Below are 21,313 nucleotides of genomic sequence, written 5' to 3' on the forward strand. Positions count from 1 at the left end.
GGACGGAGTTTAGAATAGTCTAGTGGAAGCAAGATTTCGCGTCTCTTCATCCCCACCACTTTGTTCGAGAGGTGGAGGGGGTATCGCTTGTTCACTTCAGTGGCAACCACATGCAGATACCGTAGACAGATCCATAACAAACTTTTAGATGGTTCACGATTGCAGTCTCTTTATTTGCAAATGCCTCTCCTGCAGACCAATGGAAATGAGGTACTTGCTAAGGGTGGAAATCATTTTCAATCCTTCTGTTAGAAGTCGTCACAGATTTTACCAACCCCAGCATATGCCCTTCTTGCGGGGCGTCAAAGTTTAGCATTTAGTGATAGAAATCAGGGCAGTTGCCTTTTGGGATAGGGTTTGCTTTCCACTGCCACCAATGTAGCGCCCCGAGCGATTTAAAGCCTCCGGGGACAACTTGAATGTCACATTGATTGTGGGGAAAAGTAACAAAAAGGGGAAATCCCTAAGCCAATTATATGCTGCCCTTAGGGCAGGAAGTCTACCGCTACCGGAGATGGCTAAATATGTAAGTATTCGCTGAGGGGAGACCATTAAATATCACAAATGCGTGACATCTCCCTTGTGTCATATCTCTTGGTTGTAAACAGAATGAGGAGAATGATACTTGGAAATTTTCCTGGCGCAGTTAAGTAGGTTACAAAGTAGCTCAAAGGCGGCATTACATAAGAACAGTAAAGTATCTGACTGTCGCCGGTGGAAAATTCTCCATCGAGTTTTTTGGTTGTCAACGTGGCAAGGAAAGTTAATTCTGTACCATATTGTTTTAGGTGATTAGGCCGTTTTTACAAAGCGGTGGTATAAGAATAACTATTCTGATCTCTTTTACTAAGCACTAAATCTTAACAAGATGGAGGAAGGGCACTTGTTGTGGAAGGGAGAATCTGTGGCAGCTACCAACAGGAGGTTCGAAAATGACGTCTTTCTTTGGCAACCACCCCAGTCCTGTGTTATGCATAGATGCCATTAACGACTGAAGCAACATTGGCCGTGTCCTTGAACCATTTGGAAGAATTCGTTACGGTACCTCTCCACTGGCTGGATGGAACTCCAATAGATAGATATGAGACTAAACAGTACTTAAGTGAGAACGAAGTTGCAAGGAGAGACTGACATGAAAAGCTATTTTTATGAAATTTTTTTGAGCGATGGACATACAAGATGGTTAGCACTTCTCCTTTTCCCTTAATACCGTTGTCAAACATGATGAAGCTTCGGGTCCAGTGGAATTGTTAAGAGGGATCAGTGAAGCTACATCAATCATCTTTCTAGTTGCAGGCAAATCGGATGATTGGCGCGGTGGTTTCGTGGGCGTATTTCTGACAGCATCAACCACGTTGTGATGGCCGCTGCAGGAGGTTGATCAAGAGAAGTGTCGGAGAAGTCGCTCAAAAGGAGAAGGGGGCTAAGTGATGCTTCGGTTGCTTACTTAACCCTTAGTTTTGGTTTCACGGGCATTTAAGACTCTGCCCTTGCACTTCCATCCACCGGAATGGCCTCCGAATCATACCAGTAAATCCAAAAGCCTTTTAGTTCCGTCCTGGCATTATGACTTCTTTCGACTTCAAGGATGATTAAGTGTACAACAGCATCGCTACCACCAGATCTCCCACTCTCCTTGTGCTTCGTCACATTTCAAATCTACAAGTATGCTGAAAGCATTGTTATAGACAGTATCAAGCCAAAAGCCCATGGTGCAACCTGTCTCAAGTTTACTGTTTCAAGAGGGTGAAGAAGGTAAAAGGGGAAGTAAATGTAAGATGAAAAATGTGATCCACCCATCTTCAATATAAACAGACCAGATGACTATTAAATAAAATTTCCATCAGACTTGGCTGCTATTGCGCCATAAACGGAAGCATTTGTTTATCCCACGATCATTCTTCATGACACTTGATGGCGGCATGGGTCACTGTGACCTTGGTATTGTAAGGAGACGTATAGTTTGCCGTTACGACGATGCCTACAAACACAGTAGCTAAAGATTTTCCAATAGGAAGAAGTAAGCAGCCGGATGCTAGAGTCCGTGATCATAAACACCTTTGGCTCTACAAAGGAAGTGGGCTTGGTAAAACACGTAAGGTATTTCTCAATCGATTTTACTCAATTTATAAATGGAAGGATCCAGTCGTAGATGCTGCATCAATCCTAAAGCTTAACAAGAAATGTGGGTCACGATGTAGGTCCTACTGAGAGCTACAGTTTTCCTCAATTCTCTGGATCTTTTAGATAAATAGGGCCATTTTTGGCATAAACTAGTCAAAAGTTAACAGTCAAAGGTAAAGTTTTGGTCGGGCCATATCTCCAACTGCCTCTTGCCTGATACCCACCAAATTCATCGTCGAATTTAGGCAGATTCCCACAGAGTTATAATTGGTATGCAAAATTCAATCTTTTTCTAGAACGCAGCCTAACCCTGAGGAATACAGATCTAGCGGGTTCCAATTTCCCTAGTACATCTCTCAGGCGCAAAAAAGCACGTGATACAATGAATTTTTTCTCAGTGCAAGAAGGGGTTTAATTAAATTTTACAGAAATAAAATCAGATTAACAAGGACTGATGTGAACCTGAGATTGAAATATGTGTTGGATAAACAAGTTTAAAACAAAAACTATTGTCTGCCATTTGCACTTAGTAACAAGCTTAGCATAAGTAAATTTGCACAAAAGTTGCGAAGGAAATACAGCTTAAAATAAAATTTTGGTTGCTATAGATAAAATTTGACTTAATAAACGTCTTACTATTTTTTCTTAAAATATTACACTCTTCTAATTTGTTTTACCCACTGTCTCCCCGGTCGTTTTGGACGGGCTCCTCTGCGTGAATTCGTTTTTTGAATCTGTGGGATGATGGCTCTTCAAGCCACGAATGTTTACAGCACCAACCAAACTGCAGACAATCTCAGCAGACATGACATCCTTAATTGGATTAATACCTGTCTAGAATCTAGCTATGGCAAAGTAGAGGAGCTCTGTACTGGTGAGTTCCAAAAAGGCGGGTTTTTTACCGCGTCTATCGAATATTTATCGCAAATTTTCCTTTGTTCTATTTGAGGCGCTGCATACTGCCAGCTCATGGACATGCTCTTCCCCGGTGTCCTTAACTTCAAAAAAATAAAGTTTAACACCAATTTGGAGCATGAGTATATAGCGAATTTCAAACAGCTGCAGGCCATTTTCAAGAAGTTGGGGGTTGATAAGGTACGTTATTAAAACTTCTTAAAGTGATTTCAGGAAGTTCCAATTGAAAAACTCGTAAAAGGAAAGTACCAGGACAACTTTGAATTCGTCCAATGGTTCAAACGTTTCTACGACGCAAATTACACCGGTCAACCTTATGATGCTCTGGCAGCTCGTGGTGGTGAACAAATAAGGGGTCATGAAAAGCCCTCCGCTAGGAGTCGCCCAGCTCCTACCCGAACAACTATCGCTACCACCGTCAGAACCGGTGACTCTCGTCCAGGTGCTTCTTTTTCTTGTATCTTTCTCAAATTAGTTTAAAGCACTGTCATAATAATATTCTTCCTAATCACAGCTGCCACGAAAAACGCTGCTTCAGCAAGACCTGCAATCTCGTCTTCCTCAGCGCCCCGTGCCAATCCCCAAACTCCCACTGATTCCATGCAAATGAGCGCTCTTCGTAACGAAATCGAAAATCTTACTTCTCAGGCATGTTTCTTTAGCTTTAGCAGCATCATTATAACCCTATAGTGGGCAAGTCATCAACACATTATCTTATTGCAGGCAGAAGAAGATCGCAGAACCATCGAAGGTCTCGTGCAGGAGCGAGATTTCTACTTCAGTAAACTTCGCGATATCGAGGATTTGTGTCGGGGGATGGGCGACAACGCATTCGCCAAAAAGTTTCTCGACATTCTTTACGCGACTGAGGTAAGTGTGCTCTCACATTGGCCTATCGCTTCTTTGCCTAATGTGGGTTCCAAGTTCAAGTTTGTAGATGGTCCTAAGGCAAGTCTACTTCTCATTACCATCAGCATGTAACCATTGTTTCGTTGCTTGCATCTTATCTATTGTAAACTGCAGGAGAACTCAGACAAAAGGCCCGTTTATGCTACAAAAGTCAGTGATTCTGGAGTTAGCTGCTTGCACTTACTGTCCGGCGCCTTGATAGACATGCTTGCTTTTGTTTCTTCCTCTCCGTGTCCGTCATTTTTCTGGCAATTTTTTTCCAGGAGTTTAAGGAGGAGCTTTTAACATTAGTTGTATTATTTACCAGCCTTATTGAGGACGTCTGGTGTCATTTCAGAATAGTAGAACATTGGGGTGATTGTGAGGGTCGACTTTCCAAGACAGGTCACTGTCGAAAGGGTTAATGGCCATACCAATCGGGCGACTTGCGTCACATTTGTGCTGTTTGGCGTAAGGCTCTCCTGGCCTTAGTAACTCCTACTTGTATCAGCAGTCTTTTTTTAATTGTTAGCATTTGATAATCAAGTTGCTAATTAAATCCCCGGTTTTGTAGTTCTGGGTTTGTCCCTTTTTAGTGAGTTTCGATTTATTGCTGTCAAAAAACTCAAGGATCTGAAAATTTTATGGAGTTTGTCTCTCTTGCTAAGACAACGTTTGAATCACTGATCCGCTTGCCTCGTTGTGAGTGCGTGGGTGTGCGTGATAACGTCTGAATGTGCGTTCCGGTGCAAATCCAATGTCTCATCACTCAACTCGTTTTGCCTTGCAGGAGGGCTTTGTGCCGCCGGAGCCTGAAGAGCCCGAGGAGTTTTAGGGCTTACAGATGATAGGGATTCTTCACTCTGCCTCAATCTTCACCACTCCTACGCCCTTGCCCAGAAGGTCTCCGCATCCATCGCTTACCTACCCAGTCAGGCATTTTGTTAAGAGTTCTCATTTCTCCGCCTCAACTACCAACGCCGCTACTACTGCTTTGAGGGCACGTTATGTTTCTTTAAGAGATGCATGTGTATATACTTCGTGCGTCCCCTTCCCTTTGCCTCTTTTGCTTCATTTTCCTTGGTCCCTTCGCTCTGTTTACCTTCTTCGACCTTTTGTTCCTCCTTTTGCTGACTTTCAAGCAATCCCGAGAGAGCAAGTCAAAAGCTTCACTCTCCCTTCGGAATTGAGTCCATTTGTCCGCTCCAGCGCTGGCATGTGCGCGTGCATGTGAATCACGCATTTTGTGCGGTCAAGTTGTATCATTTCGTCCAGCCGGTGTCCAGCGTACTTTATTTCAACCTGAAAGGAAGCCTGGACTTGCTTTTGTGAAGTGCAGTCTTATTTTGGTCGTGTAGGGTCTGTGCCTAACCGAATTTTTTTAGCCAAAGGGACTGCGTCGATCTGACTGGTCACAGATTCGCCGGGTCGAGTTGTTCGCGGTTTCTGTACTTTCTCTTTGAGTATGCTTGCGTTATTTTCATTCTAGAAGTAACTTGTCTTTCGTCGTTGGGTGTATTGCCCTGCAGTGTCGGCTAGACCAGAACGCAGTGTGGTTGGAACTGCCTTAGTGGAGAAGATTTAGTTTCGAAAGATCAACTTTTACTACCTTTCTCGTGAGCACGGTAAGGTGTTCCTTATCGTTGTGATTTGATTGGTGCTCCGTTCACCCCCCTGTTGGGCAAGCCTTTCCGCATGACTGAAGCTCTCCATGGTATGCAGATTTTATGCATTAAATCTGCTGCATTTATTCTCCGCCTAGCACATCAACTGCCCTAGTGAAGTTGGCTTTCTTTTATCGTGTTTATTAGTGTCAGCGGCAGGTCCAGAGGACGCTGACCGCACTGTGTTTGATACGGGGACCATTTCTAAGAGTTGACAAGTACAGAGGTGTGACGATGTGTCTATGTTTCACCTCTTCTCTGCATTGACAATGGGTCATGTATATGCCAGCCTCGCTATGCTCAGGTCACATGATCAAAAACCACGCTGATAAGTGCCAAGAGCATGACTTCAGATGCAAATGAAACTTCACACTCTAGTGACAGGTGCAGATGCTATTGGCACGCTTTTCCCGTTCTAGCCCCGGCATGGAGGTAGAAGCTTGTCCTTCTAAAAGTGTTTTCTCTATGCGGAAAAGCATGCTCGGTCATTTAGCCCACCAAGGCTGTCCGAATGCTGATAATCTAAGGTGGTTCCTGAGGTCATGAACGGTGTGGGTCATGTTACATCTCCCTACTTGTCCGCCCTACAGGGTGGGCTGCATCCGGACACTAGAGGCAGATGTCCAGTTCCTAATGGCCCGTATTTCAGCTGGACTGCTTATTCCCATGCCTGAGTTTAAGGTCTCTCCGTCTGTCTGGCATCGTTCAGGGAGTTCTGATTGTTGGGCGTGGCATCAGAATTGACCATCCAAAAGTCACTTTTTGCATCCCACCTGGAGCTGGCTAGGTGTGTGCGTCGTCACAGAATGTCCTCTTGAAGATGTTTAGCCAACTTCCCAGCATTCGTTCGTCTCTCTGTAGTATTTTAGTGAGGACTGGCGGATTTAAATGTGCCTTGGAGAATGGGAAAATGTTAAATGCACCTCCAGCGGCGAGATGGCGACAATTCGCATGTCCGAAAGCGCAGTGACTAATCGGATTCGTGACTCAACTGCTCGGAGCGGCTGACTTACTGCCCGGGGAGGGAAAGGGCTGCCGCCGATAGCGCATTTCATCACCATGGCTACTGGCAGTGGATTGTCGGGCCGTGCAATTGTTTGTCTTGACTGATAAAAGGGGGCTCTTGAGAATGAGGAAAATGAAGGTGGGGTCGAGGGTGGGCGGAGGCCGGGCCGTGTCCACTTGATTAAGCTTGCAAGTGACGACCGTGTGTGTGGGGTGGGCAGGACGTCCGCTGTGGTTGACGCACCTCGGACTGCGACCTGGGGGCACGCAAAACTGTGATGTGGCAGGGGTGGCCGATTGTACGCAAAGCAGATCAGTTTTGTTCAATGGGAGAGGCCTCTTGGAGTTGTGAAGAAACTCCACTTCTTGCGGTAAAGTTTAGCTCCTGATTGACGGGGTGACACCGTATTGTCAGTCTGGGGGCTAGTTTGCTAAAAATTGAGCGGGGTCACATGGTTATCTACCTAGTTAAAGATCTCGATGATAGGAGATGGCGTAGGATGCCTACCGGCGATAGAATCCAATGAAGAAGCCGAACTCCTCTCTCTCGTAAATTTCCTCCACTTTTTTGGAGCGTTCCAATCCTTGCAGGTACTGATGGCCGGTTGTTGCAGATTCTGGCTAGTGCGATGCGGAAACAGCCCAAATTCGCCTCCCCAGGAGTGTGTTTGGGAGAAACAGGGGAATTTCAACTACTGCTTGGCCGTAGACGGAGGTGGAAGCCATTTCATTGGTTGATTAAATCTGGACGACCCATTGGAATGTCATTTGCTTCCTATGCATAATTTGGTTATTTTCCCTACGTAGATATTTAGAAGGATGCCTTTTTGACGTCCACTTATTCAATTCCTGTTGCACGATCCATTCAACTAAGTAAATGTTCAGCAATGTTGCCTGCAACATGTCGAGTTTGGGACACGCCTATTCACCACCGTTACGATTGCTTCACAGTTTCCCCTCCGATCTGATCAATGCCTCAGCTCCGATACTCAACTTATCTGATGGTGTGGAGCTTCTCAAGGAACTAACGAGCCGTCTTCAAATTCATTTGTTAGTCACACCGCCTTCTGGACATTTCTCCAGTATCTCAAACCGTCCCGGTACCTCAACAGAAAGGCTTCATTAATCTAACCCACGTTGGAATTCATAAGCTGAAGGTCGAAGAACCTTCAAAATTAATTGTGAACGGCCTTGAGTCCTAAACTTACTTCTAAAAGGAGTTTGGACTAACACAGACTGGCATCCACGTATCTGGAATGTGCTGGGGAGTGAAATTCCTAGCCGTGGCCAAAGAACTGGTGCAGATTTTTTTTTCAAAACCCCATTTTGCTGAGCCCCTTTTATTGAATTTCCAGAATTTTGACCATGAAACGGGAAAAAATACCAGAGATGCGAGAGACACTCAAACAGCATCACATCGCCCGAAAGCGAGGCGCGAAGGTCGGTAAGACTTTCATGCTACTTATAAATGGTTAATAGTAGTATGTTTCTGCTTTTGGTTATTAGTAATTATGGGACATTATAGTCAAGTAGGAGCGAACTCAGGTCAGATTAATTTATGCTCAGAAATAAAATCCACTGCCAAGAGAGAACTTCTCAAACTGGCCAGGCAAATGTCCGCAAATTATAGTCGGCGCAAGCATACTGAGTCTGCATCAGAACTTCCTTGTAAAAATCATATTAAAAAACAGATGCAAGCAATCCATAATTTCTAATTGCTCTTACTTTACAATTCAGTACCAAACAGCTTAAATTAAAGCTTAGCTTTGCAAGACTGAAGGGAGAATCTTCCCAATGACGCGAGGTATCAACATGTCATTCCACCTTCCAGGTAATCGAACGTATCATATTTAGCAAACAAACAAAATTTTATTTTAGTGGACCAAGAATGACAACGATGATGGGCACCGTGGATACTAAGTCTCCTTTAAATTTGTCAAAGATTCACTGCACTGTCTGTGCTTCAAATAGTTGAGCGTGGGGCAAAAAATTGCGTCCAAGATTGGGCAGAAATTCAAACAATACCGTGAAGTCTGGGTAGGAAGTTGAAGAATCGGCGCTTCTGACATATGGATGGAATCCATTAGGATGTTAAGCCATATTTCCCTCCCTTAGACGGGAGAACATTCCAGATATTTGTTAGGAGTGTGGTTGTCAGTTTAACTAGGTGGGATAACTTCGTCAAGTCGGGGTCGACGAGGGCACTGCGATGCGTTGGTTGTTTATTTAGATTGCAGTTTCGATAACCGAGCCACTTTGGGTCGCGGCAGTTGTGCCTTTGCAGCGTGGACTGACCTCTGGGCCATGCCAGTAGCTCCAAGCCCTACTGATGCCGAATCTTCATATATTCGGTCCGAGTATTTTGTCTTCTTTCGTCTTCATGGAAGTCTCGGGACGCTTCAACACCCCCTACTGTTCGGGGCTAATCTGTGACCGCAGATAGGACGTCATTCAAGCCTTACTTGAGACTGGCTGCCAAAAACGTTGCATTTGGCAGCAAGGTGACTTTGCATTGCACGACAGTGGTCGGTGGAAAACGTCAAGAGGAATTGGTGAAAAGGGATGTAAGTTTTTTTTTTAAAATCCGGTTGCTTCCAAGCCTCGTCGGCATAATCGTTGCGATTTTCACATAGTGAGTCACATACCAGCGCCGAAGTGATTAACTCCATGGCCTTGGACACCTATGTAAACAAATTGCAGTGACCTACCTATGTTGAAGAGGCTTAATGTTTAAGGACTGACTGTACCGGTAACTACCATATTCCACATGTCTTCTCGTCCCCACTAAGTTAGCACGAGTACCATCAGTTGAGTCGCCCGAGAAAGGGAGAGGGTAGGGCGGGGCGTTGTTGAGGCAGTGGCGGGGGGGGGGGAAGGCAGTAAAAAACAAAACTAGCTGATGACTATCTCCAACCGCTATTATTTGATGGATGAACACCCCCCTGCTTACCTGTGAGGCAGGTCTCTATCGGCTTCAGATCTTGCCACAGCAAAATGACTCCCATAAGGTGTTTTAGAAAGGTAAAAAACGATTTTAAAATTCATCAAAAATTGAAGTGCTTTGATTGTTTAATTCTTTGTTTTGTTTCAATGGGCATTTAGGGCCCTGCCTTTGCGCTCCCACTGGGCGGGATGGCCTCTGGGTCGTGTCCGTAGGCTTTAGCCTTTCCTCTACGTCGGCAGTACATACTCCGCCCTTGTATTGCGACTTCATTCGAATCCGGGTGCTACATTGGTAGCAGTAGGGAACAATTAAAGCATTAAAGCGGGGGGGGGGGGAGGGAAGACATGCATTTGCTGCAGATGGAAGAATCTGTGAAGGCTTTTGTATTTCGCTAAAATGATATTAACAAGTGAAGCGACTCTAGCGACTTTCCGTAAAACATCCGGAAAAGTTCGTTAGGGGGCTGTCTACAGTACCTGCCAGAAGATGTCAATCGAGTGAACACGCGATGCTCCCTTCACCTCTCTACAAGCTGGATAGAACCCAGATAGGCATGGCTGGACAAGAATAAAGTGAGAACAAAGTGACGACAATCAGATGCACATACTAATCCCCACGTCCTCCAGTAAATGACTCTACTCTTATGTCTGTGTTTTTACGACTGTTGATGGGCGTATAAGAGGACCAGTACACTCTCCCTTCCCCCCAATACAGTCTTCGAGCAGGTCCCTCATCCACATCCAGTAGAACTGCCAGGACGGACAAATGAGTATTTGTCTTATAACTCCGATCACGTTGTTAGGGTCAGAGTGGAAGGCTGATTAAGGGGAATGAAGGAAACCACATTCGAAGGGGAAAGTGACTTTTTTTCAGCTCTCGGGTCTCGGTTACGCAGACACTTAAGTCTCGGTGGCTGTACTTCTGCTGGATAACACGGCCTCCAGGTAACACATACATTCAACTCTAGCATTGTGTCTTCCATCGATTTTAGGAAAAACTTGGAGCGCTGCATAATTAACATTTATTTAATTTATTTTTTATAAAAATTTGGGAATTGCTTTGCGTCGCTGTAAACTAAGAAATCTGCAAATCTTTAAGGGTAGTCAAATAATCTATGTGCGCCTGAAGAGGCTACAATCCACCCTAGCAATTAGCAGGGAAGAGATGAGAGACGCAAATACACCTTTTTTCTTAGAAAACAACCTTCATCCCCTCTTGAAATTTAAGAATAGGCGAGGTTACCACGTTTATCTCATCTCCTGGTGACGCTCAATTACGCAGTTACTCATCCATATCTGGATTCATTGTGATGGCGTCTAAGGAATGCTGAGGATGACTGAATTGGTTTGTTAAGCAAATAACGTAAAATCATTGCAAATGATAAAATATAATAAAACTACTTTGTACGCCTTGGGGGGAAATAAAGTAGTGAAGGCTAAAATTTAATTGGTTAATCTTACGAAACAAAGTACCTGTCGATGTAGCTTAGTGAAGTGACTTGGCCAAGTACCTGGTGAATATCAATAATGTATGGAAAAAGGGACGCCAATAAGTTTACTTATTTTGACAAACAATGGCTCATAAAATGGGGTAGATAGAATTCCACTTCCTATTGTATTTGCATTGGACGAATAATTCATGCTACTGTTTTCTTGTAAGTAGTCTGTCTGCGGCAGGCCCCTAAGTTGTCGAGGTAATTTCAATTAGTGTTGTGAAAAATGTTGACCCTCACGACACAAAATTTGCCAAGACCACTAGAACCTACGCTCCACGAAAACGAAGGGGTGATTAATTGCTTTGAGCAGGAATTTATATCGGGAGGGGTTAGCTGTGTGCGAAAGGGCCTGTGTTACAAGGTTGCAAAAAAGTGGAGGAAAGAAGGCAAGGACATAACTTATCTGAGCCTTCTAAACTTCCTGTGGAAGCTTGACCTTCCATTCCCTGGACACATTTCTTATGCATAATCACGTTTCTTTAAGTTAAATCAACAGCTAGGAACAATCTATTTCTGCACCATTACGCTCCAAACCGGAGTTTCGATGCATTCATGGCCGAGTCTTAGAAAGGAAAGGATAATTTGATGTGAGGGAGAATCTGCCAAAAAATTAGAGATTTAAAATTAGTACACAAATGTAGATATTGTTTTGTGTGACATCAATTAAATGGATGATCTAATGCGCGGTTGAGCCCACCAAGGGTAATGCTCACTTAATTAATGGAGTGATATCTCAGCTTACTATTTGCTCTGATATAAATTTGGTTAAAACACTTACACTTTTGCTCATAAACATAAAAGGTCGGGCAATTCTGATTCCAAAGTGCGCTAAGCCAACCAGAGAGGTGTACCATCCGGTTTTGGAGAAGTCGTAAGCAATCCATCGATGCAAACGCCAAATGTGGAAGCAGATCGGGGCTACTTTAAGTTGGGATGCTTCGCTCATCTACCTGGCGAGCAATATAGGAGGTCAAGTGGAGCCTGATGACCTTTAAAAGTGTTTAATAGCCTATGTAAAGGAATGGGAGGTTGTCAGTGAGGCAGCATTTTAAGCAAATCACTTCGAAATGTCTGATTTCCGGATTTGAGAGCCCTTTTTCCACTTTGAAAAAATTAGTGTCAGATGCACCTTAATTTCATCGGATAATCACCTAACTATGCAAATGTATAGCCATCGCATTTAGTTTGAACTAAATTTTTTTTGTTTTGAGCTGAAAGCACAAATTTTGACGGCTGATAGTGCGCACTTTCTCTCGCCTATTCATCTTGCCAAAGACGCGACTGTAATAATTAAATCAACTATTAAAAATCCTTCAATCACCTCTCAGCCTAATCAACTCAAAAAAGTTCAAAGGGAAGACAATTTTATGAGGTGACTTTAGTGTTTGCCTTTGTGAGAGAGAGAGAGAGGAAAATAAGAGGGTCAGAGTTGGCAATGCAGTTGTAGTACTTTTGTTGCCTGTTGGAAGTTTTATTTTGGTTGCCTGAGCGCTTTAACCTCTTTCGGGCCACCTGGCATCCAAGACACGTCAGTAGCCCCTCAGCCCGTCTCCATGGCGGTAAGATATATTATGTCCAAGTATTAAGCCTTCTTTCGTTTTCAGAGAAGTCTCGAGAGCCCACATTGGTGGTAGCGGAATGTAGACCCCATCCCAAAGGACAGTTACCCCGATTTCCATGGCTGAATGCAATGGGGAAACAAAGTGACCCCGTTCTTTACTAAAGGACTCTGCTTTAAGGTTAATGGTCTTATAGATAGCGGTGGACATTAAGAAGGCCAGCACATTGCCCCCTCCTTCAATACGGTTCCCAAACAGAACAAAATTTCAAATTCGTGAAATAGTCAAGAGGGATAGGTGACGTTTGGAGGTAAATATCTTCTAACTTGCACACAAATTCGTTTATTTTTAGGCGTTTTTCTTACACCACCGACTACATTGTAACAACCGACGCAGGCGATTGATGACGGGAAGTGCCGGGGGACGAAGCTTAAGAGAATTGAAGAGAGCTACGAAATACTTTGGTTGTTCCTTTACAGCTTTGCTTTCGTTATGTAGGCGTCCAGGGCTCCACCATTACACCTCCACTAAGCGGCATGACCTCCGGACTACGTCAGCAGCCACCCACCCCGTCCCCGTTAGCCCTTCTCTACTGCAGTAGTGAACCCTCTACCCAACTATTATGCCTTCTTTCGTTTTCCGAAGTGTCTGGAAGCACCACACTGAGATTAAAATTTCCTCAGTGTCATCACAATTCCAAATATTTCATCACTCCACAGTGATTCTAGTAAAGGGCATATTTCTAGTTATACAGTAGTTATTCTCCCATAAGTTGGAGAAATGTCCTAACAATGACAACCATTTTTTTCCTAAATTACCAAATTGACAATAAACACAGTTCGGGGATAATTCCTGTCGTTCAAGTTGGGGTCCATTTTCAGGGTCGAACTGCCCACCGATTTTAGCTTTAAAATCCCCTCCAAAATTGACCGTCCAAAACTGACATGGCTAGGGTGGGCAAATTCTACACGATGAGAATTTTGTGGGCCTAATCTTGCTTTCTATCGTAGAGAAGGGGGGTGGAGGGAATTCTGTCGCCTGTTAATGTAACGCAACTTCCGGCTCAAATGTCATACCCACGCAAAAAGTCAAATCCGGTGTATCTTCCCCAAAACATATCACTAGTAAACCAATTTTTGGAGTAAATTTAGGAGCTCAGTAATAGTCTAGTGGCAGAGATTGAAATAAAAACTTAGCAGATCATGATCACCATTACCTACTGTATAACTCGATGTTGGAAGTTGTCAGTAGTGAAGCTGTGTAGTATTTTAAGCACTAAGAAGTCTAGAGGCTGTTTATTACCTGCTCTTACACTTTTTTGCTGCCCGAAGAAAAAACAGCCATTAGCCGCGAAGCTTTTGGTGCTTGAGCCCTCACTAGAAACGATGTGGAACGAATGAGTTTGAATGGAACTTTATCCTAAGCATACCGAAGAGCTGAGGAACCGGTAATAGAAGAAGGGGTGACCGAAATGCCATTCCACCAAGAGGGTGACTGTAGCGTAAAAAGAAAACGACAGCTAAATGGGGACTTTCAAAGTTTCCACGTCCAATTCGATCATATGAGTTTGTGCTGTTGAACCGCGGCCATGGCATGGACATGTTGGTCGATCAACCCTCCTTCTTTCCACCTTCCACCCCCACTGATGATGCAATTGTGCTTACACAATCCTCATCAAAATTTTGTCAACTTCTTCCTTCCATTTTGAAGCAAATTGCACTAACAAAGTTGCCTCAAAATGCCACTTAACTGCGCCTGAGAAAAATTTTATGGCCTCCTAAAAAAGGAGCCATTATGTTCCAGAGGCATCGGGCACAGACCACTTCGAAAGTACCCAGGGAAAATAATCCCAATGTTTTTTAACCAAAAATATGCCTGTCCCAAAAGTGGTAACCATGGGAAAGAACCTTGTGATGCTAAACTTCCACAATACCCGAATAAATAAGTATCCATGTGCGAAAGTGGTGAAATTGTACCAACCCGAGGTAGTATCAGCGGCAGGGTATCATCCTATACACATATGGTTAAAATTCAACCACTTTTGGTGGTTGGAGATAATAAACTTTGGAATTTTGGGTTGATCAAAAGGGTTTACTGGGTTCTCTCCCAGTTTCGTTCCCCCAAATAAAGTTACGATTGTAGCGACTTAAATTATCACCACCAAGGAATGCCTTCATTTTCTAACATCCCAGCCCGAGTTTTAGGGGAGGTTAGATCACCACGAATCGCAATTTTTCTCAGATTGGAACTGTCTTACATCTATTTTGTTATTATACTGTGCGATTGGGTGTAACCAGGTGCCAAAAATTACCAAAGGACTTTTGTCACATATATGCGACGCTGGTAGCGAACGTGCTAAGTAAATATGTAAACATACTGTTTTTAAATAAAAACTTCACCAAGATTGCCATTCCTTACTGGTTGCATGAATGAATAAATGAGTAAGTGAGCATTTTTACCATCAAGGATTTAACAATACGACTAATCTCCATGCAGGCGTTATGAAAGCCCTGTCGCCTATGTTGATGGTGGAACCCATTTCACCACTTAGAGCTTGCGTGACAAAGAAAGTTGAGAGGATCGAGCAAAATGGATTAAGCTGTGCACTACTGCATGGCAAATTCCATTTTGGAGGTGCTTCTCTAAAATGGACGCACGAGAATCAGGCCCGGGTGGTAGCTACACCCACAGGTGGCTCCTGGTACCAAGTGGAACGCCCTGTGGATGATGAGACTGCGACAGAGCTTAGTCATTCACCACAATTACTTGTGTGTTTGAAACAGGCCTGGGTTAAACACTTAACACAGAATTTATACAATCCTTCACTGCAAAGCTAATGATAAGATGGATACGCCTGTGTCCTTAAAATGTGCTTCAATGCCGTGGAGGAGCCTTTGAAGCAGCTGTCGATTCAAGTGATCCACCTTAGACTGATTCAGGGAAAGAGACGTCAGCCAAAATCGGCTGAAAATATCACCAAGGTGGGCATGTAGTTAGTCTTCTATGAGAAAACTCCGAGTTCCACCTGAACTTTCCAGATTATTTCCACTAGAACCTTTAAAAATAATTTTGCCGAGACGAGTACTCGTCTTCAACAGCGATTATTTACGTCTAAATCGTTGATATTTGAGCCTAGGAGATACTCATTGAAGCAGATCTAACGCCGACCTTTTACGACTTTTTGATCAGAATCCGCCAACTTTGTATTACGGTTTAGACGACTCTGCTGTGTTGATTTCAGGTTTGCTTTTTGAAGGATCTCACAAACTAACCTACTTTAAATTCTGGATGTGATCATCTTAAGTCTTTCCAGATCTTCAAATTCCCTTCACCTGACAAGACGATTTGTCATTTCTTGAAGAACTTTATCTACCACGGCGGTGGTTTATTGAGTGGACATGTGTGGATACGAAACTGTCGCACAATCTTGGAGCATATCCACATGGTTAAGGGCGTTGCAGACAGGCACAATACGACACCATCGCATTCTGACAAAAAGAAACAATTTAAATGCCATCCGACTTACCCGCAAAGACATTATTGGATGGATAGAGGGGTCAGAAGTCAGCTTTATAATCAATCAGCAGAGGTGATGAGGAGGATGGTAGCATTTGTGACATGCCCCCAACGTGAGGGGTGGGGGAGGGAATTGTGGGAGACTGACAAGGCCCACACATCAGTACAAACAGCAAAAATTTACCCACTTCCCACCAAATGAGCATTTGGGATGGCCAATCTCCTACTGCGTGAAAATACGACCTCCCTTCCTGGTGAAATATTCACCTTGTAAGTGGTCTTTCCCTCTCCCTCACCCCCCCCCCCCCGACTAAGGTCACGACGGCTGGGAATTGGAAGTTAGGCGTCCATCAAAGCATTTTATCCCAAAAGGCAATCGTTACTCATCTCTGCCATCTTGACTCGCAGCGACCACTTCCAATAAAGGCTTCCCCGTGAGAGCAGACCATATGAGCACCCCATGGGGGTGACCGTCGCTGGGATGTCACAAAATGTCGATTTAACGTCTTTTAAATTAAATGAAATAGATAAGAAAAAACCACCGCCTAGCTAGAAGTGTCCAGAGTTTTGGCCATTTAACAAAAAAATTTTGTGTCAAACTCTCAACATGTTTACGATTGTTGCCGAGGTTATTCCCTTGGCATATCACCACGTCGTAAAAAACGTAAAGTCTTGGAAAGTGGCCCCACCATCAAGTTCTTCTTCACACCTTCTCTCCTCTGCTCTTCTTCCCATTTTTGCTGCTTCAGCTGATGTTGCTTGTCACCGGTGAGCGGCTCCTCGGAATTTTTCAAGAGGTATGCCAGATCAACTAGGAAATCTAGACGCACGATCAATTTCCCTGTTGTGGGGTCGCGATAGTAGAAGATCCTACCATCGGTTGTATTGGTAGGAGGCAAATTGACCGGAGCAAATTCGTGGTGTAAACGTTGCGATTCGTTTGAAACATGGCTGACATGTCTTAGACGGAAAAAGACAGTAAGCCAGACAATGAGGAGGCCTATTTGAGCGAGACTGCAAATTGCCACGCAGGTAATCACGTGACGTTGATGCAGCGGATCGTCAGTCTTGGTTACTGTCAGTGGTGGGGCCGAAGATAATTTAGTGTTGGAACGAGCCGCCTCACTAAAATCCTCTAGCTCCTTCTCCATGTCAGTAGATTTTTAAGGCGAATGAACCAGCGTGAGGTAAACCGTCCGTAGATGTCAGCTGTCCTGTTGTGTGGCAGCTGAATCAATAAAAGTGTTTTGAACTCAAGGAATGTCAAGAATGACATGGTTGGCGCCTAGGCTACAGATATCAGCATACCTCATGAACTCTGATGCAATTTGCGAAGCATTTCTCAGTTCCATTTCACCAGATCCACGAAGTGTCTTCCTTCTATGAGCATCATGACTGCAAAGTTGGGACTGCTGTCGCTATTATGGAGTAGTTTCTTCAAAGATGCCAAAATTTAGCGCTTAATTTTTTCCTTAAGAAGGCCATAAGATGTATAAGTCTGGAAGTAAATTCATGCCTGGAAGACAAGCCGTGCATTGTGCTTTCATTGAGAGGCATGACCTCCGAGTCATGTTAGTAGCCTCTTAGACATTCTCTTCGTCAGCAATACAGAGAAATCTCGGGTGCCACGTTAGCAGCATCGGAAAGCGAGCCCGATTCTAAGGAACAACTACCTAAATTTCCGTGGCGCATGCTGAGGATGGGGGACAATCAGTGACGACTCCTAGCAGAAAAGGATTGAAAATGACGTCCGCCTTCGGCAACTACTCCAGTCCCGTGTGCTGCAGGAATGCTATTAACACTAGCCGTGAACCATCTGGAAAAGTTTATTGAGGCGCTGTCAACGGCAGCTGTATGAAGATGTCAATTTGGTGAAGACGCGATACCTCCTCCGCGATAATATGGCGATGAAACATTGAAGTGAATACAAAGTAGCAAGGAGGAGCAGACGCTGGAACTTATCTCCACAAAACTATTTTAAACTCTGTCCTTTACTAAATGACCCTGTTTTTGCAACTAGCGATGGACATAGAAGATGGTCTGCACAATACAGTTCTCAAACGGGACAAAATCTAGATCCACTGGAATTACCGAGAGGAAACAGTGACATCGCAGTCGGATGTCTTCTCGATTGCACCCAACTTCGATGACTGGTGTGGTTGGTTGGTGGGTGTACTTCTGCCAGCGCCGACTACGTTGTAATGGCCGCCGTGGGAGGTTGAGCAAGGGCAACGCCGGGTTGACGCTCAAGAGGAGGGAATCGCGATGCAAAACTTTGATTGTTTTGGTTACACGGGCGCTTAAGGCCACGTCTATTGTATTTTCGCCCAGCAGCATAACCTGGCGGTTATGCTGGTAGCCCCTCAGACCATCTGTACATCGACAGTACACATTCCACCCTCGTATTAAGCCCTCTTTCGTCTTCCAGGAAGTCCCAACGTGCTACAGCAGCCTACACAGGGATGTACTGCTTCAACTTGACTTAAAAAAACCGTCACTTTTTTCATTGTATGAAACCTGATGTTTTGACAATTTTTTCTCACCGTAAATTTATAGGTATGTAACTTGACACCTTCACCTTTTCGAAGAAAATGACATTCGTTCAGCGCTTGGTTGGATTATTCCTCGATTCTTTAGCAGTTCCTGCTGCACTTTCTTTTGGAGCAAATATCCAAGGTTTCCTTCAACTGCAAGGTCTTGAATAAAGTCGACTAATTTCTACTAAATGGCCCTGTATTGCCTCATTCCCAGTCAAAATAATCTTTATAAAAGCTAGTGCGACACCAAATTCCTTCCCCACAGAACGGTTAATTATCAGCAGCTTGTCTGAAAAAGAGTTGATATTCATAAATTCTGTCCGGATTAATGACACAATACTTCCAATAAGTTAAGAAGCCTCATCATTGTGATGGAAATTCAGTTAGTGTCAAATCAGTTGAATGTCCATGACAGCCGAGGCCGAAGGCTGATCACAGAGAGCGTGGTGGACGAGGCACCAAAAAAAGCCAACTACTAGTCTCCCAGTCCATCTGAACTTCTATAGCATGTTAGATCTTTGAAGACAACCCATGAGACTACCATTAAGCGAATCAGCCAATCACGTGGCGAGATCCATCTCAGCTGTGCTTCCACAACAAAGAGACCCACAAATCCCTTCGCCTGCTCCTCCTGCATTGATACTCATCCTGATAAGTGGAAAGAGACAGTCGCAATGATGGGGAATTTCTACTGCTTTGATGTCTACAACTCAGACCATTTCCACACACATTTGCCTGCTGGATGACTCACGACTGACAGGAGCACTCTCGTTCAAATGCATAAACTCCGTCAAAAGGTGAAGTTTTATAAAAGAAAAAAAAACAACGGAATAATTTTGAGCCAAATCCGAAATTATTTAATGACAAAAACTCAACACAGGTTACGGTGCAACGTCTTCCACTAATACATGGACGTGGAGGTCGGTCTTTGATAATGGCACAAAATTTTTCAACTTCGAAACATTAGTTTCCAAATCAAATTCACCAGACTTTACTGGTTATCGAAAACCATATTGATAAGGTAATTCAGTATGTTATAACAAGAAATAAATGACGGTAGAAAGTTTTCGGGTAGTTTATTCGTCGAAATAAGCAATGCAACGATCTATAGCACTTCACAGCGTCTTTTAAAGCAAACATCATGCCCCTGGCCACTTCTGCTTTGTCTCGAAACTGCATAGTCTAGAGGTAATCACGTGATACGAAGAAAGGGTGATAAATAGCACTTGGATGGATATGGGAACAATTAGGCATTATTCCATTCTCAGGGGGTGAGTTTTGCGAGAGAATAGGTCTTTCCTTCCACTGGTTGGGTGGTCCTACAACTGGCTGAAAGCAGGACGAGTTTCCTTGCGCACGTTAGAGTTGTATAGGTCGCAGTCACAGATGGCTTGGAGGTGTGGAGTGGGCAGTTAAAACGCTCGGGGGTGACCCCTAAGCCAGGCATGGGCTGAACTAAGCTGGCCGAGCATTTTATGAAATCCGACTTAAAAAGAGGAGGAAAATTGTACGGCGCGGGATAAAGGGTCCCGTACCGATACACCAATGCATATCTCTCGTTTATATTGTATATGAGTAAACAATCACACACATTGTACATGTCCCCACAGGCTACAATGAGACGGTGAGTTAGAAAAATCTACAAAATTTTTTGATCATCCATCTGCCCATTCGGTCGACCTTCTTTCAGTTTCGGCAATCGTCCAAGTTTTTGACCAATCAAAGGGCACTTGTTTTCTAAACAAATCTACTTCATAAAAACTCCAAAGTCGTTATCGATGCAAGTAACCACTTTAAGGGGGCCTGGATGATGCACTTCGCACAATCCCCATGGTTAACAAGAATTTCCATGCGAGAATTTATTGTTTACCATTTTCACAGTTTCCAGTTGTTGATGATTTCGCGACTGACCCAAAATGTAAAAATGATATAAAAATAAAACTTTCATTGCTTCGTGGTGCGTCGAGGCACCCCTGAGGGGGCAATAAGGCGCACGGGGATGGGAGATGGAAAGGGTTTTGGGGGCCGTAGGGGTGGGTGGATGCCAATGACACCAAAGTGCTGCTGGAATCCATCCATGTAAGTAGTAAATACGAATAAAACAACACCGCTTTTTTCCACGTCTTTTTTTTAATATTAGATATTAAGTGACACAGGAGGTTGCAAATAATAGTGCAGGGGGACCGAATACCAAGTAGCTGAGAAGCACTGACCTTGGAATTACCGTCTTTTGGAACCACTCGTACCGTTTTTGAACAGAAGTGCGATCGCAAAACCACGACAGTAGTACAAACCAAGTTCTTTGGAGGGAAAGGAAGAGAAATGGTCAAAGACAATTATGGAAGTTTGGGTTTTGGGATCCCACTATTCCCTAAATTCACGTACACCACACCGATACTTTAATACTGGCCCACTGATACACATGCGACGCGTGTACCGGATAGTACCTTAAACACACTGATCCGCTTGTTTAACTTTTTGTTTTGACTTCGTGGAAACTTAAAGTTCCGCCTTAGTACCTCTCCAGTCCTTCTGTACGTCGAGAGTACACATTCTGCCCTTGTATCGTATTCTTTCGTTTTCAGGGACGACCCGACGCGCTGCTGAAAGCAAATCCGATACTAAAGGGCAACTACCCGAGTTCATATGCCTTAGCAACAATCATT

The 21,313-nt window shown here is 44.0% G+C and overlaps 3 protein-coding genes across 3 annotated transcripts; 1 reads left to right on the top strand and 2 right to left on the bottom strand. All coding sequences in view use genetic code 11, as the record gives it.

The window, feature by feature from the left end:
• Positions 1–2,868: 2,868 nt before the first annotated feature.
• Positions 2,869–4,762, top strand: EGR_01924 (Microtubule-associated protein RP/EB family member 3; the record flags this gene model as incomplete). Its single annotated transcript, XM_024491173.1, has 6 exons — positions 2,869–2,998; positions 3,074–3,219; positions 3,253–3,481; positions 3,554–3,658; positions 3,767–3,909; positions 4,718–4,762. 6 exons carry the CDS (start codon positions 2,869–2,871, stop codon positions 4,760–4,762), a joined length of 798 nt encoding a protein of 265 aa, XP_024354316.1.
• A 3,641-nt stretch (positions 4,763–8,403) lies between these two features.
• Positions 8,404–9,641, bottom strand: EGR_01925 (hypothetical protein; the record flags this gene model as incomplete). The annotated part of the gene is made up of 2 exons (XM_024491174.1): positions 8,404–8,521; positions 9,547–9,641. 2 exons carry the CDS (start codon positions 9,639–9,641, stop codon positions 8,404–8,406), a joined length of 213 nt encoding a protein of 70 aa, XP_024354317.1.
• Positions 9,642–16,739: 7,098 nt separating this feature from the next.
• EGR_01926 (hypothetical protein) lies at positions 16,740–17,261 on the bottom strand (the record flags this gene model as incomplete). Its single annotated transcript, XM_024491175.1, has 1 exon — positions 16,740–17,261. The coding sequence occupies one exon, from the start codon at positions 17,259–17,261 to the stop codon at positions 16,740–16,742; it is 522 nt and encodes a 173-aa protein (XP_024354318.1).
• Positions 17,262–21,313: the final 4,052 nt, after the last annotated feature.

This window comes from Echinococcus granulosus (assembly GCF_000524195.1).
Source record: "Echinococcus granulosus chromosome Unknown EG_S00008, whole genome shotgun sequence".
Taxonomy (NCBI): domain Eukaryota; kingdom Metazoa; phylum Platyhelminthes; class Cestoda; order Cyclophyllidea; family Taeniidae; genus Echinococcus; species Echinococcus granulosus.